A 13,533-nucleotide genomic window follows, 5' to 3' on the forward strand; every position below is an offset into this window, starting at 1 on the left:
CAGCCGCAAACCACTGCCCAACCAGCGCCTGCTGGCAGCCAGGCCGAGCTACAGCCAGCGACCACTGTCCAGCCCGCTGGGAACCCAGCGCCAGCTGGCAGCGAGGCTGAGCGGCTGCCAACAACCACTGCACAGCCCGTTGGGAACCCAGCGCCCGCTGGCAGCGAGGGGGGGCAGCAACACCATACCCCAGTCACGAATGTGGAAGGTGGCTTGGGGCGTAGTTTTCGGGAGAAATTTCCCTCTGTTGTGCTTCGTGATTATGTGACACACTCAGTTTTTGCTAACAGTCCGTCCCCTACAACTCCTGCTAACAATCAATCCTCAGGTACTCCCTATCCTTTGACACACTATATTAATTGTGACAATTTTTCTGTAAATTATTGTAAGTTTCTTGCAGCTATTATTTCGGGTAAGGATCCTAAGACCTTCAAAGAAGCCATGAAACACGAAGGTTGGAGACATTCAATGAAAGAAAAGATACGTGCATTGGAAGACAATGGTACATGGACTTTAGAACATCTTCCTCCGGATAAGAAAGCACTTGGTAATCAGTGGGTGTACAAGACCAAGTTTTTGTCAAATGGAGATGTGGAACGGATCAAATCGCGCTTGGTTGTGTTGGGAAATCATCAACAAGCGGGGATTGACTACAATGAAACTTTTGCTCCGATCGCCAAGATGACTACTGTTCGAGCCTTCCTAGCCATTGCAGCATCCAAAAATTGGGAACTTCACCGAATGGATGTTCATAATGCCTTTTTACATGGTGACCTTGATGAGGAGGTGTATATGAAGCTCCCTCCCGGGTTTGAAAGTCCAGATCCTACGTTGGTGTGTCGTTTGTGCAGATCGCTGTATGGGTTGAAACATGCCCCTAGATGTTGGTTTGCAAAATTGGTGACTGCTTTGAAAAGGTACGGTTTCCTTCAATCTTATTCTGATTATTCTCTTTTTACATTTACTAGAGGGAATATTCAGATTAATATCTTGGTTTATGTTGATGATCTTATTATTTCTGGGAATGATTCCGCAGCACTTGCAACTTTCAAAGCCTATTTGAGTGATTGTTTCAAAATGAAAGACCTTGGGTCTCTCAAATATTTTTTGGGTATTGAAGTAGCTCGTAGTTCATCAGGGTTGTTTTTGTGTCAATGCAAGTATACTCTTGATGTTATCTCTGAAGCAGGATTGTTAGGTGCAAAGCCAAGTGGGTTCCCTATTGAGCAAAATCATAAACTTGGCCTTGCAAATGGAGATTTGTTATCGGATCCGGAGGTCTACCGTAGATTAGTCGGGCGTTTGATTTATTTAGGGGTCACTTGACCGGACTCGGCATATTCTGTTCATATTTTGTCTCAATTCATGCAAGAACCCCGAATTGAACATTGGGAATCGGCCTTACGAGTGGTCCGTTATTTGAAAGGCACACCAGGACAGGGTATTTTGTTACGTGCCGACAGTGAGTTGACTTTACAGGGATGGTGTGATTCTGATTGGGCGGCTTGTCCGCTTACTCGTCGTTCGTTGACAGGTTGGCTAGTATTTCTAGGTCAATCTCCCATCTCTTGGAAGACAAAGAAGCAGCACACAGTTTCTAGATCTTCTGCAGAGGCTGAATATAGGTCCATGGCTGCGGTCACTTGTGAGTTGAAGTGGCTGAGAGGTCTGTTGTTGAGTTTAGGTATACAACATCCCAAGGCGATCAAATTGTTTTGTGATAGTCAGTCCGCTTTGCACATCGCAAAAAATCCGGTTTTCCATGAACGAACAAAGCACATTGAGGTAGATTGTCACTTTGTTCGTGATGCAATTAATGAAGGTTTGATTTCTCCGTCATACGTTTCAACATCTTCACAATTGGCAGACATTTTTACCAAAGCTCTCGGCAAAACTCAGTTTGACTTCTTGCTTTCCAAGTTGGGCATTTTTTATTCCCATGCTCCAACTTGAGGGGGGAGGGGGGTATTGCGGTATAATATCTTTATATTATTTGATATTATTTGGTAGCATATTTGTAGGGAGATAATTACCATATATTAGTTAGTTTCCTTGTTTCACTACGATCTTAGTTTCCTTGTTTCACTAGGGTTCAAGATTGTATCCTATATATATTCTCTCTTGGTGAATGAATGGAACAAGTCAAGATTGTATAGTTTCTACAATCTTTAACAAAAGATACCTAGACTAATTCAGAAATATTTAATATAATCTAAAATCAAGGACCTAAAGTTCTTGACAGTTAGGAACTACCCAGAAAAGTGTAGAGTAAAGAATTGAAAAAATAAGCTAGGATGTTGCTGTCTTCACCGGAGAATTTTCCGGTAAGTACTCATTTTTACAGCCGGTTAAAAGTTTTCAGGTGATTGTAGCTGCCTTTTCACTTTTCTCGATGCCCTTTTATAGGATAAAATAAAAAGAAAATCTATGGAGATCAATCACCAAACTGGAAGAAGATGATAATGGTGGGAGTTCTGTGATGAAGAAACAAAATAAGAGAGGTGGGAGCCACTTTCTCTACCACATAAGCATGAGGTGTTCAATAGACACAGCATTTATGGTGTTGAAGTGTTCAATAGAAACTAATTTTAATTGAGGTGGCAAAATGAAAAATTTGATCAACTTTAAGGGGTTGTCTACAGGGGCGTATGTAGGCTTAAAGGTGGGGGTTCAATTGAACCCCTAACTCTCGATGCGGAGCATGAATTTATGTGTAAAAAATTATTAAAATTATAATAAATAGTAGGTATGAACCCATAACTTTTAAAATACAATGAGTTCAACTGATAATCTTAAAAGGTTGAACTCCTAAAGTTTAAATTCTGGATTCGTCTTTTGCTGTCTATGCATTTGGGCTAATAAAAATGATTGATTCTTCAATTGCATTCGTGACTTCAGAGATCTGCTCATCACTAGCTCTGAATGTATTGATTTTAACTTGGTAAAGTGTTGAGTAGAGAATAGGGGTGGGCATGATACGGTATTTGAAAGTTCTGGTAATTTCGATTTTCGATTTCTAAAAATACTATACCATTAACATACCAAAATAATTCGGTATGGTTCGGTATTTTTAAGTTCGATTTCGGTATTTTGCGATATGGTGAATCGGTACCATAGTTTGTTCAACTTCAATTTACATATACTCATATCGTAGAGAATTATGACTTCGGCTACTCAAAAAACGTAGTAATTATATTGATACTAACACCTTACACATGCAAAAATATTCAAAAGAAAATAAAAACAATCCCCTTCGTAAATCAATTACACAAAAAAGACATTTAAATCAAGATAGAGTTGACAAAGTTTAAAAGTTTAAACAATTAGTTTTCTAATAATACTAGTTTATATATTTGTTAGTATTATAATACTAAGATATATGAATTGTCTATGTAACCATATACTTCGGTATGGTATTCGGTATTTCGGTATTTTCTTTATGAATACCAAATTCCGTATCGAATACCAAACTTTTTAAAAATGCATACTAAATATTGTACCAAATACCATAATACCGAAACCGCGGTATAAAATTTTTTGATTTCGATATGGTAATCAGTATCTATCATACCATGCCCACCCGTAGCAGAGATGATCTACAAAGGTGTTTGAAGTATGGTCACCTTTACAACTCAAGAAGACATCATATTTGCATGGAAAGATATTGGAGAAAAGAAGATGCAAATTGCCAGAGAGAATCTCACATCATGATTTCCATAACCTGTATTATTGTCCCTTCTTCCTTAGTATTGAATTAATTAATTGCTTTGTTATTGTTATCTGCATTTTGGTAGTGGCATATGACTTGTGTTGGTTGACGACTGCTTGGTACTTTTGGAATTATCTAGCTAGAAAGCATTCATCTAGCTATGAGTTTGTGGAATTGGAAAGACAAACGCACACACTTTTGGCATTTAATATTACATCGTAAATTGCAAGATATGAGTTTGGAACAGAGAGCAGGGAAGGATCCCCATCTCCACATTGATTGTGTCCTCCCATCATCCAACACACTTATCTTTACCTTCACCCCCTAACTCCCATTTCCACCACCCCCACACCCCTACCCCTCCACTCCCACCTTTTATAGTATAATTTATCTAGATTACATACAAATTAATGCTTTTAGGATAATATGTTTTGTTTATATACCGAACAATAGAAAATAAGTTGAAAATCTACTTTTTTTCCTAGAAAACATTTTCCTTAACACACCCTGATTGGGTAATGTTAAAATAAAAATATTATATACTACTAGTGATGCATTATTGTAGAGAGAACTCTCCTTGATTTCATCAAAACATACATTAACTTGATACAAGATCAAAAAAGGATTGATGTGTCACAACTTATTTAGTGTGCTAAATGGCTACTAGAGGCCAAGAACGCAACATTATAGGCTACCCTTTAAGAAAGGCAACAATTTATTATTATTCGTGACACTAAATGCTTAATCTCTCTTAATTACTCCATCATGATCTCTTCTTCAAGCACAACTTCTGTTAAAGTTTTTGCTTTCTCAGTCAAAGTCAACTCAGCTTCATTTGAAATATTCTCATCAAATACACATGGCTTAGTGCATAGGCACTTTCTTTGGATTTTGCTACAATGTCCATCAGTAAACTTCTCCTTGATGCAAGCTTTTTTGCATGGCGGGGCGGTAATGCATAATCCTTTGAAAGTCTGGCTTGTTGCTTTGCAAATGTTGCCAGCTTGCACCTCTACAAATCATTCACAAGTACTTACAAATGTTAACAAAATAAAGACATGATCAAAAGAAATATCCAGAATCAAAAAAATAGGAATCAGCGACAGACAAATTTTATAGTTACACAACAAAATTCATTGTTAATTCTATTTAGCAACAGATAAACTATGAGCTATTTAGTGACAAACTAGTGACGAGCTTCGCAACTAAATCCAATTTTTTTATGTAGTGATTGCTTGTATACTGTTAAGCGAAATACAACAAACAAGTTCTTTCAGGATATTTCAAAGTCGCCAATCATTAATAGTAACTTTTGAACTGCGAATAAATTTAGTTTCCTTCAAGAAAAATTATTTGTATACTCTTTAGAGGAATACATACAAGTTTCTTCATGATTAATTCCTCGAAGTCAAACGTAACAAACCATTGGAACAGAGTAATACTGCTCATTATTTTTTATTATTTGTATGAGGATTTAATTTAGAGGAATAAATTGAGACAAACCATAGGCAATAACGAGCATCATTGCCAAGACCAGAAATGCCATGAAGCAAACGGAGCGAGCCATAGTCTCTTTGGATGAGTGAAAGAGATGGGAAATATTAATAATAAGAAAGATTGCAATTCTGAGTTGTGAATAAACACTAACACGATAGAGGTATTTATAGACAATGAATAAGAGTGAAACCAAAAACGATAAAATTTACTGGGCCAGTAAATGTGTGAAATAAATTTTTCCACCATGGTTGTTGGTAATTTTAATGTTTGGAGATATCAGTAACACAAAAAAACATGTTCCACATGGTCATCAAATTCTTTAATTTTTCTTTTTGATTTCTCATTCGGTGTACTTTGGTACTTGTTTTGAAGTTCGACTAATCTGGATTTGCACCCAAAAATCTTACTTTGAGAAGTAAAGCGCTCCCTCACTATCAAAAGTGATTCCATTTCCAGAGTTTGGGCCCGAGTGTTGGGATCGAAATAAAGGGGTGTCGAAGCTAATGATTACAACATGAGCGAGGATAAATCAGAAACAAAGAAAAGTATATTAGAATATGCATAAAAATATAGTTTGACAAATTGGTCTACATATGAAAAAAACTAATAAATATAAAAGAATATATAAAACTATCGGAGAATCATCTCCCCTAAACAAGACTCTTTATCCCTAAAAAGCTAAATTGTGGATACCATTCTGTTATTGTCTGAGAAGGAAAATCCTCAATTTATAGAAGTGCAAAACTTCTCCTTCAAGGAAAGGATAAATTTGGAAGAGTCCTTTTCCACCAAGAAAATCTTTTGAAGTACAATACAATTATAGTAAAATCCAAATAAAGTAAGAAATTCGGGACAAAGCCTAACACTGAAATCTCTGATTAAGAATGAAGGAATTATCCAACTTTTGTTATAAAATAATACTCCCTTCGTTTTAATTTTTATGAACTCATTTGACTGGGCACGACATTTAAGAAAGAGGGAAGACTTTTGAAACTTGTGATTCAAAATAAACCTTGAAAATTTGTGTGGCTGTAAACCATTCATAAAGTGAATTTGTTTCCAAATTAGGAAAGAGGTCATTCATTTTGGCACGGACTAAAAAGAAAATAGGTTCAAACAAATTGAAACAGAGGGAGTATAACTAAAAAAAGAATATAGTAGAGAAGAGAGAAGAGTTTTTATTTCTCTTGAGGGATAATTTTACAATGAAGGAGAACTCCTCTATTTATAAGGGAAAACTGACTTGATCCAAAAGTTACTAACCCTAATTTCTCTCTTAAATATAAACATCCATAATAAATGATATTTCTCTATAACATGATAGAAATCCATAATAAATGGTATTTATCTATAACACACCCCCTTGGATGTCTATTTGATAGATAATGTGTCTCATTAAAACCTAGTGGGAAAATTCTAACGATGGAAAAAGAGTACACATTTCTAATAATACGCATTTTGGATGCCTCATTAAAAAGTGCATCAATAATTTTTTTTTCTAAAACACAAAAAAACTTGATTAAAAGAAACCTATTTTTTTTTCTTTCGTTAAAACACAAAACTTACACTCTAAAATAGTAAATAGTTTTTGACTCCTTTTCCTCGATTTTCATTCCGTAAATAAACCTACTAAATAAAATAGAATAATAGACACATTAAAATTAAAATTAAAAGAAATATTTGGACTCTAGAAGGTGAAACAACCCTGGGAGGATAAAAAATCACGTGTTTACAACCTTTACTGGTCACTTTTTCATTTTTATCTATTTTAAATTTAAAAAAGAAAAAATCATGTTTTGGTGGTTTTTTTAGGAATTTACTATCAAAGTGATTCCATTTCCAGAGTTCGGCCCCGAATGTTGGAGTCGAAATAAAAAGGTGTCATAACAATTACAGCTTGAACGGCCATAAGTCGGTAAGTCCCTTTAGTAATGAATTATCTGTTTGATTTCTCAATATATATTTCGTTGGGAAATAAGCAAAAAGCCAACAAAGAAAATGACAAAAAGACATCAAACGTGACCTAAAGTTTGAGGATATCCTAAATGGTCCAAACGGTCCTAAATGAACAACCAAAAATCTTGTTGTCAAATGTCAGAATCACCCGTCTGGCAGTACTAAATGGTCCAAACGGTCCTAAATGTACACCAATAACGGTTTATCACATACACGTTTTTCCCATTAAAGAACAAAAATATTTACTCTTGTTATTCATATTCCAGTAAGAGGCCGTCTGGTCTGGATTTTAGGAAATATAATACATAATACACAGCTGCTGCTAGCATTATTTTGTAGACCTCAGCCCTGCTTCTTCTTCCTTTGCACCATGTTTCATTAGATTTCTTAAAAAGGTTTGTAGCCATAGTTGGGTTGCAATGAGATTAGTGTACTCTTGATTTGGGCACTATGACATAATTGCCCTCATATGGCACAGAATCTGAACATGCTAGAACTTGAACCGAGCGGTACTTTGGGGATAGGGTCCAGTCAATCGGGGTGGGATCGACTATTACGGAATGTGTGAAAGTTGAGTGGTGCTCCACAGACAAAAAGAAAGAATATTTATTCAGTATTACTCTCTCAGGTTCATAATTATCCACTTAATCTTTTTATTTGCTTCTAAATAAGTGTTCACTTACATAATAAAAAAAGAATTAACTTTTTTTTTTTTTCATATTTACCTTTATTAAGTGTTATGTAATCAGGTCTCAATGTGTCAAGTTAATAGTAATATGCAAATTTTAATTAAGGATAGTTTAGTCAAAATACCTATTTTTTTAGAAGTTAGTATTTTCTTAAGGGGTATGCTAAAAGTTAAGTGGACACTTATTTTCAACCGGAGAAAGTATTTTGAAAAAGTACTTTTGTGAAAAAAATTATATATTGTTCTACAGATGCTTTGTTCCTTTAAAAAAATTTCAGAATGCTTTTATGATTATCATGTTTTTCAAGCCTCGTTTAAGTTTTTGTAAGGGAGTCGTTGATACTCACTGAGTACTGATAGTTGGTGTACTAACATTCTCTTTACGTAAATCTACATTGGCCTGTGTCAATGTAAGTGCAAGATTTATAGATGAGCAGACTGCATGTTAAGTCCTCCCTCAATCCAGTAGCTATTGGTTAGATCTGCATTGTTTCGCGGAGTCATTTTTTCTTTATAGTCAATCTTTTATTATTTCTTATGGAGATTTGAGAACTAGTCAGGGAACTCATTGTAACACCCCATAAATTCGGGTTAAGTGTGAAAGTGCAAAATTAGTAATAAGATGATATTTTAGCTATATTAATCCATCCGGGATGAATTTGGGTGATAAGCAGTCGTTTTGAAGTCAACTCAAATAGTGAAGTTCGTAAGAGTTCTCAAACTCGTCTATATTTCAGTAGGTCTCACTTCTAAGCCAGTTTCGTGAAAATAGGTTGGTAATCTGGGAAAACTTCCTAACTAAAGGTTGTAGGTCTTCGAAATACCTTTCCAGCGGTAGGTCCTCCAGCTCCAACGGAGCTCTATTCTAGGAGTTATGCCCATTTTACTGAACATCATCTGTGCAGTGTAAAATTAGGCGTGCGCGGCGTCCCAGGCCAAATTTTCAGGAAAATCAAAATTTTGACACCGTCAAAATAGATACACTGTGTGCGCCGCCCTGGGCGACGCACCAGGACATTTTATGCCTCAAGCGATTTTTCCCGAAATTTATAAAAGCCTAACTTCGTTATATTTATTCCCACTTCTTTTTGGCTGACATTTTGAGAGGAAACAACCCTAGGGTTTCCCCAAAACATATAAGATTCTTGAAACCCACGAAAGAGAAGAAGAAAGGAATGTTTGGAGACGTTGAGATTTCGTCAATAAGTGTGATTGTAGAACCTTGGAAATTACGTTTGAGCGGGATTTAAGGTATGTTGTCGCAATATAATTTACCCAATTATGAGTCGGGGTCGATCCCATAGGGAACAATATAGTAGGCGATTTAAACAAGTAAGAAATTATCATCAACTACGCTAATCCAAACACTTTTTCAATATACAAAATAATGCTAGCAGCTGCTGTGTATTATGTATTATATTTCCTAAAATCCAGACCAGACGGCCTCTTACTGGAATATGAATAACAAGAGTAAATATTTTTGTTCTTTAACGGGGAAAAACGTGTATGTGATAAACCATTATTGGTGTACATTTAGGACCGTTTGGACCATTTAGTACTGCCAGACGTGTGATTCTGACATTTGGCAACAAGATTTTTGGTTGTACATTTAGGACCGTTTGGACCATTTAGGCCATCCTCAAACTTTAGGTCACGTTTGATGTCTTTTTGTCATTTTCTTTGTTGGCTTTTTGCTTATTTCCCAACGAAATATATATTGAGAAATCAAACAGATAATTCATTACTAAAGGGACTTACCGACTTATGGCCGTTCAAGCTGTAATTGTTATGACACCTTTTTATTTCGACTCCAACATTCGGGCCCGAACTCTGGAAATAGAATCACTTTGATAGTAAATTCCTAAGAAAACACCAAAACATGATTTTTTTTAAAAAAATTTAAAATAGATAAAAATGAAAGAGTGACCAACAAAGGTTGTAGACACTTGATTTGTGATCCTCCTTGAGTTGTTTCACCTTCTAGAGTCCAAATATTTCTTTTAATTTTAATTTTAATTTTAATGTGTCGATTATTCTATTTTATTTAGTAGGTTTATTTACGGAAATGAAAATCGAGGAAAAGGTGTCAAAAACTATTTACTATTTTAGAGTGTAAGTTTTTTGTTTTAACGAAAGAAAAAAAATAGGTTTCTTTTAATCAAGTTTTTTTAGTTAATTACCTTTTAAATTTTTCCTTAGTGTAATGATTTTTCTTATTTTTTATTTTTACTTTTCACGTAGTTGATTCATATTTTATCTTGGTGTTTTATTTAATCAAAAGAAAATGAAAAATCGAACCAATGATAGCTCACCACGTGGCAAAATTTATCCCTATTCATATCCATGGTATATTCCATTTTGGGGAAAAGAATATCCAAGAATATTTTGGGAAGGGTAAGTGATAACGTCCAAATCCATTCCGCAAAGAGAAAGTGTACACGGTCGTCGCAATATAATTTACCCAACTATGAGTCGGAGTCGATCCCATAGGGAACAATATACTAGGCGATTTAAACAAGTAAGGAATTATCACCAACTACGCTAAGCCAAACACTTTTTCAATATTTGATTTTTGTTTTAACAACTAACAAGGATAAAACTAACTAGAAAGCGGGTAACATGATCAATGGCCACAAGTATGGATAACAAAGAAAATTACGCTGAAGTAACGATCCAATGTATTTCACGATTTTACAACTATGAGTGAGTTTATGTTAATAGATAATGATTTCTAAAATCTCATCAAAAGTCTTTCGACCAAATCAATGAATTACACTCTAAGCTTTCTCAGGCCTTAGATTGTGATATTAAGCACAATCAATGTAATCTCAAGTAACTTTTCTATCTCTAGTTCAAGTTATTAGATGAGATTTAATAACCCAAATTCTTATTAATTAATCTTTTCCAACTCAATTTTCCTCTCTCGAGCTCAACTCGAAGTAAATGGGCGGGTCTTAGGGTTAGCTAATCCCTTAAGAAAATTAAAGAACAAGATTAATTAAATCAGCATGACCCACTTCAATAGCGATAAAAATCATTCAATACATAAGCAAAACAAGAGTTTCATCCAACACTTTAATCATAGAATATTTTCATAAACAAGATTTAAGTGAAGAAAATAAATACTACGCACTTAGATATTCATTACAAAGAAAGGAATCAAAGAAATGGAGAAAAGTTTAAGAAAGTTCTCAACTCAATCTTCAAATCTTCAACCCCAAAGTGTGGTACAAAAACCCTAAGCTGTCCAAGACTTGTATGAAATGGCCAAAGATGAAAGATATTACTCCCAAGTCTTTCTTTTATATTCCCCAATATTTCCATATCAAAATATGACCAAAACAACCCCATATTTTCAGATTTGCAGCTCTGTCCCGTTTTTGCACATATAGCCAATTTTTTCGTTTTCTTTAATTTGGCCTTTTGTGACTTGTTTTCACTTGATTTCTTTTCCGATCACTTCTAAATCACATAAACCTGAATAGTGCACCAATATTATACAAAAATACCCCTGCGTACGCAACGTGCGTCTCGCAGGTTGCACAAAACTCTCGCAGGTCTTGCAATGTACAGAGATGACTTGCAGCACCGGCGGTCATGGATGCGTCTCGCAGGTGGTACCTGCGTCTCGCAGATGCTGCATCCAATTTCTTCAAATTTCCAAAATCTCTGTGCAAATTTGCTGCAGAACATGCGGCTCGCATGTGTGACCTGCGACTCGCAGGTCACGCTTCTTCTATTTTGGCTTGTTTTGCTCCATTTTGTTCTGTTATGCTCTCTAGACATCTTATCCTATAAAACGACATAAACACACGAAAAGTAACACCAAAAGTGCTTGAAGAGTTACAAAAGCTTAAGAAATTAGCATCGAATATCCCTTAATTTCACGGCACATCAGTAAGCTAAAAGTGACACACCATAAATAGAAATTTAGACCTAATTTTCTAACCTAGACCTAACAGTACAATGACACACACACCATACCGCCGCACCTCCCTTTTGGATTCCATTTTTAGCTCCTCAACATGCACAGCCGCAATTTTTCGTAAGAAAAGATTTTCTCTTGAGTTGTCTCTTCTTTGAAGGAAAATATTTTATTAATAGACTCTATGAATCTCTACAATATCTCTTGTTCTCTCTTGTTTTCACTTGCTATGAAAATCGCTAGCAGCATCCCTATTTATAATAGTATAAAACCTACTTTAACTCAAAACAGGAAAACCTATTCCTATACTAATTTGACTGTAAATCCTAATTGGACATGGATTAAAATATCAAATCCTAACCAATTTTTGTTTCCTACAATTTTGAATTATTATTTCCAACATTCTCCCGTAATTCAAAATTGTATATCTGATTCTTGATGCACTTTTTAATGAGGCATCCAAAATACGTATTATTAGAAATGTGTACTCTTTTTCCTTCGTTAGAATTTTTCCCACTAGGTTTTAATGAGACACATTATCTATGAAATAGACATCCAAGGGGGTGTGTTATAGATAATACCATTTATTATGGATTTCTATCATGTTATAGAGAAATATCATTTATTATGGATGTCTATATTTAAGAGAGAAATTAAGATTAGTAACTTTTGGATCAAGTCAGTTTTTCCTTATAAATAGAGGAGTTCTCCTTCATTGTAAAATTATCCCTCAAGAGAAAAAAAAATTCTTCTCTCTTCTCTACTATATTCTTTTTTTTAGTTATACTCCCTCTATTTCAATTTGTTTGAACCTATTTCCTTTTTAGTGCATGCCAAAATGAATGACCTCTTTTCTAATTTGGAAACAAATTCACTTTATGAATGATTTACATCCACACAAATTTTCAAGGCTTATTTTGAATCACAAGTTTCAAAAGTCTTCTCTCTTTCTTAAATATCGTGCCTGGTCAAATGGGTTTATATAAATTAAAACGGAGGGAGTATTATTTTATAACAAAAGTTAGATAATTCCTTCATTCTTAATCAGAGATTTCGGTGTTAGGCTTTGTCCCGAATTTCTTACTTTATTTGGATTTTACTATAATTGTATTGTACTTCAAAAGATTTTCTTGGTGGAAAAAAACTCTTCCAAATTTATCCTTTCCTTAAAGGAGAAGTTTTGCACTTCTATAAATTGAGGATTTTCCTTCTCAGACAATAACAAAATAGCATCCACAATTTAGCCTTTTAGGGATAAAGAGTCTTGTTTAGGGGAGATTATTCTCCGATAGTTTTATATCTTCTTTTATATTTATTAGTTTTTTTCATATGTAGACCAATTCGCCAAACTATATTTTTATGCATATTCTAATATACTTTTCTTTGTTTCTGATTTATCTTCGCTCATGTTGTAATCATTAGCTTCGCTTGACACCCCTTTATTTCGATCCCAACACTCGGGCCCGAACTCTGGAAATGGAATCACTTTTGATAGTGAGGGAGCGCTTTACTTCTCAAAGTAAGATTTTTGGGTGCAAATCCAGATTAGTCGAACTTCAAAACAAGTACCAAAGTACACCGAATGAGAAATCAAAAAAAAAAAAAAAGAATTTGATGACCATGTGGAACATGTCTTTTGTGTTACTGATATCTCCAAACATTAAAATTACCAACAACCATGGTGGCAAAATTTATTTCACACATTTACTGGCCCAATAAATTTTATCTTTTTTGGTTTCACTCTTATTCACTGTCTAT

General features: G+C 34.8%; 1 protein-coding gene across 1 annotated transcript; it reads right to left on the reverse strand.

Moving 5' to 3' along the window:
- Positions 1-4,265: 4,265 nt before the first annotated feature.
- LOC132602859 (defensin-like protein) lies at positions 4,266-5,363 on the reverse strand. The gene is made up of 2 exons (XM_060315646.1): positions 5,213-5,363; positions 4,266-4,721 (listed from the first exon to the last, which is right to left on the reverse strand). The coding sequence occupies exons 1-2, from the start codon at positions 5,274-5,276 to the stop codon at positions 4,465-4,467; spliced, it is 321 nt and encodes a 106-aa protein (XP_060171629.1). The 5' UTR covers positions 5,277-5,363; the 3' UTR covers positions 4,266-4,464.
- Positions 5,364-13,533: the final 8,170 nt, after the last annotated feature.

This window comes from Lycium barbarum, chromosome 7, assembly GCF_019175385.1.
Source record: "Lycium barbarum isolate Lr01 chromosome 7, ASM1917538v2, whole genome shotgun sequence".
NCBI classification, from domain to species: domain Eukaryota; kingdom Viridiplantae; phylum Streptophyta; class Magnoliopsida; order Solanales; family Solanaceae; genus Lycium; species Lycium barbarum.

What these genes read in the sequence shown, in the direction of transcription:
- LOC132602859 (XM_060315646.1), bottom strand. Translation starts at nt 5,276, where the DNA reads ATGGCTCGCTCCGTTTGCTTCATGGCATTTCTGGTCTTGGCAATGATG. An exon ending in GATGCTCGTTATTGCCTATG is followed by an intron (nt 4,722 to 5,212) that starts GTTTGTCTCAAT and finishes AATGATTTGTAG; the next exon opens with AGGTGCAAGCTGGCAACATT.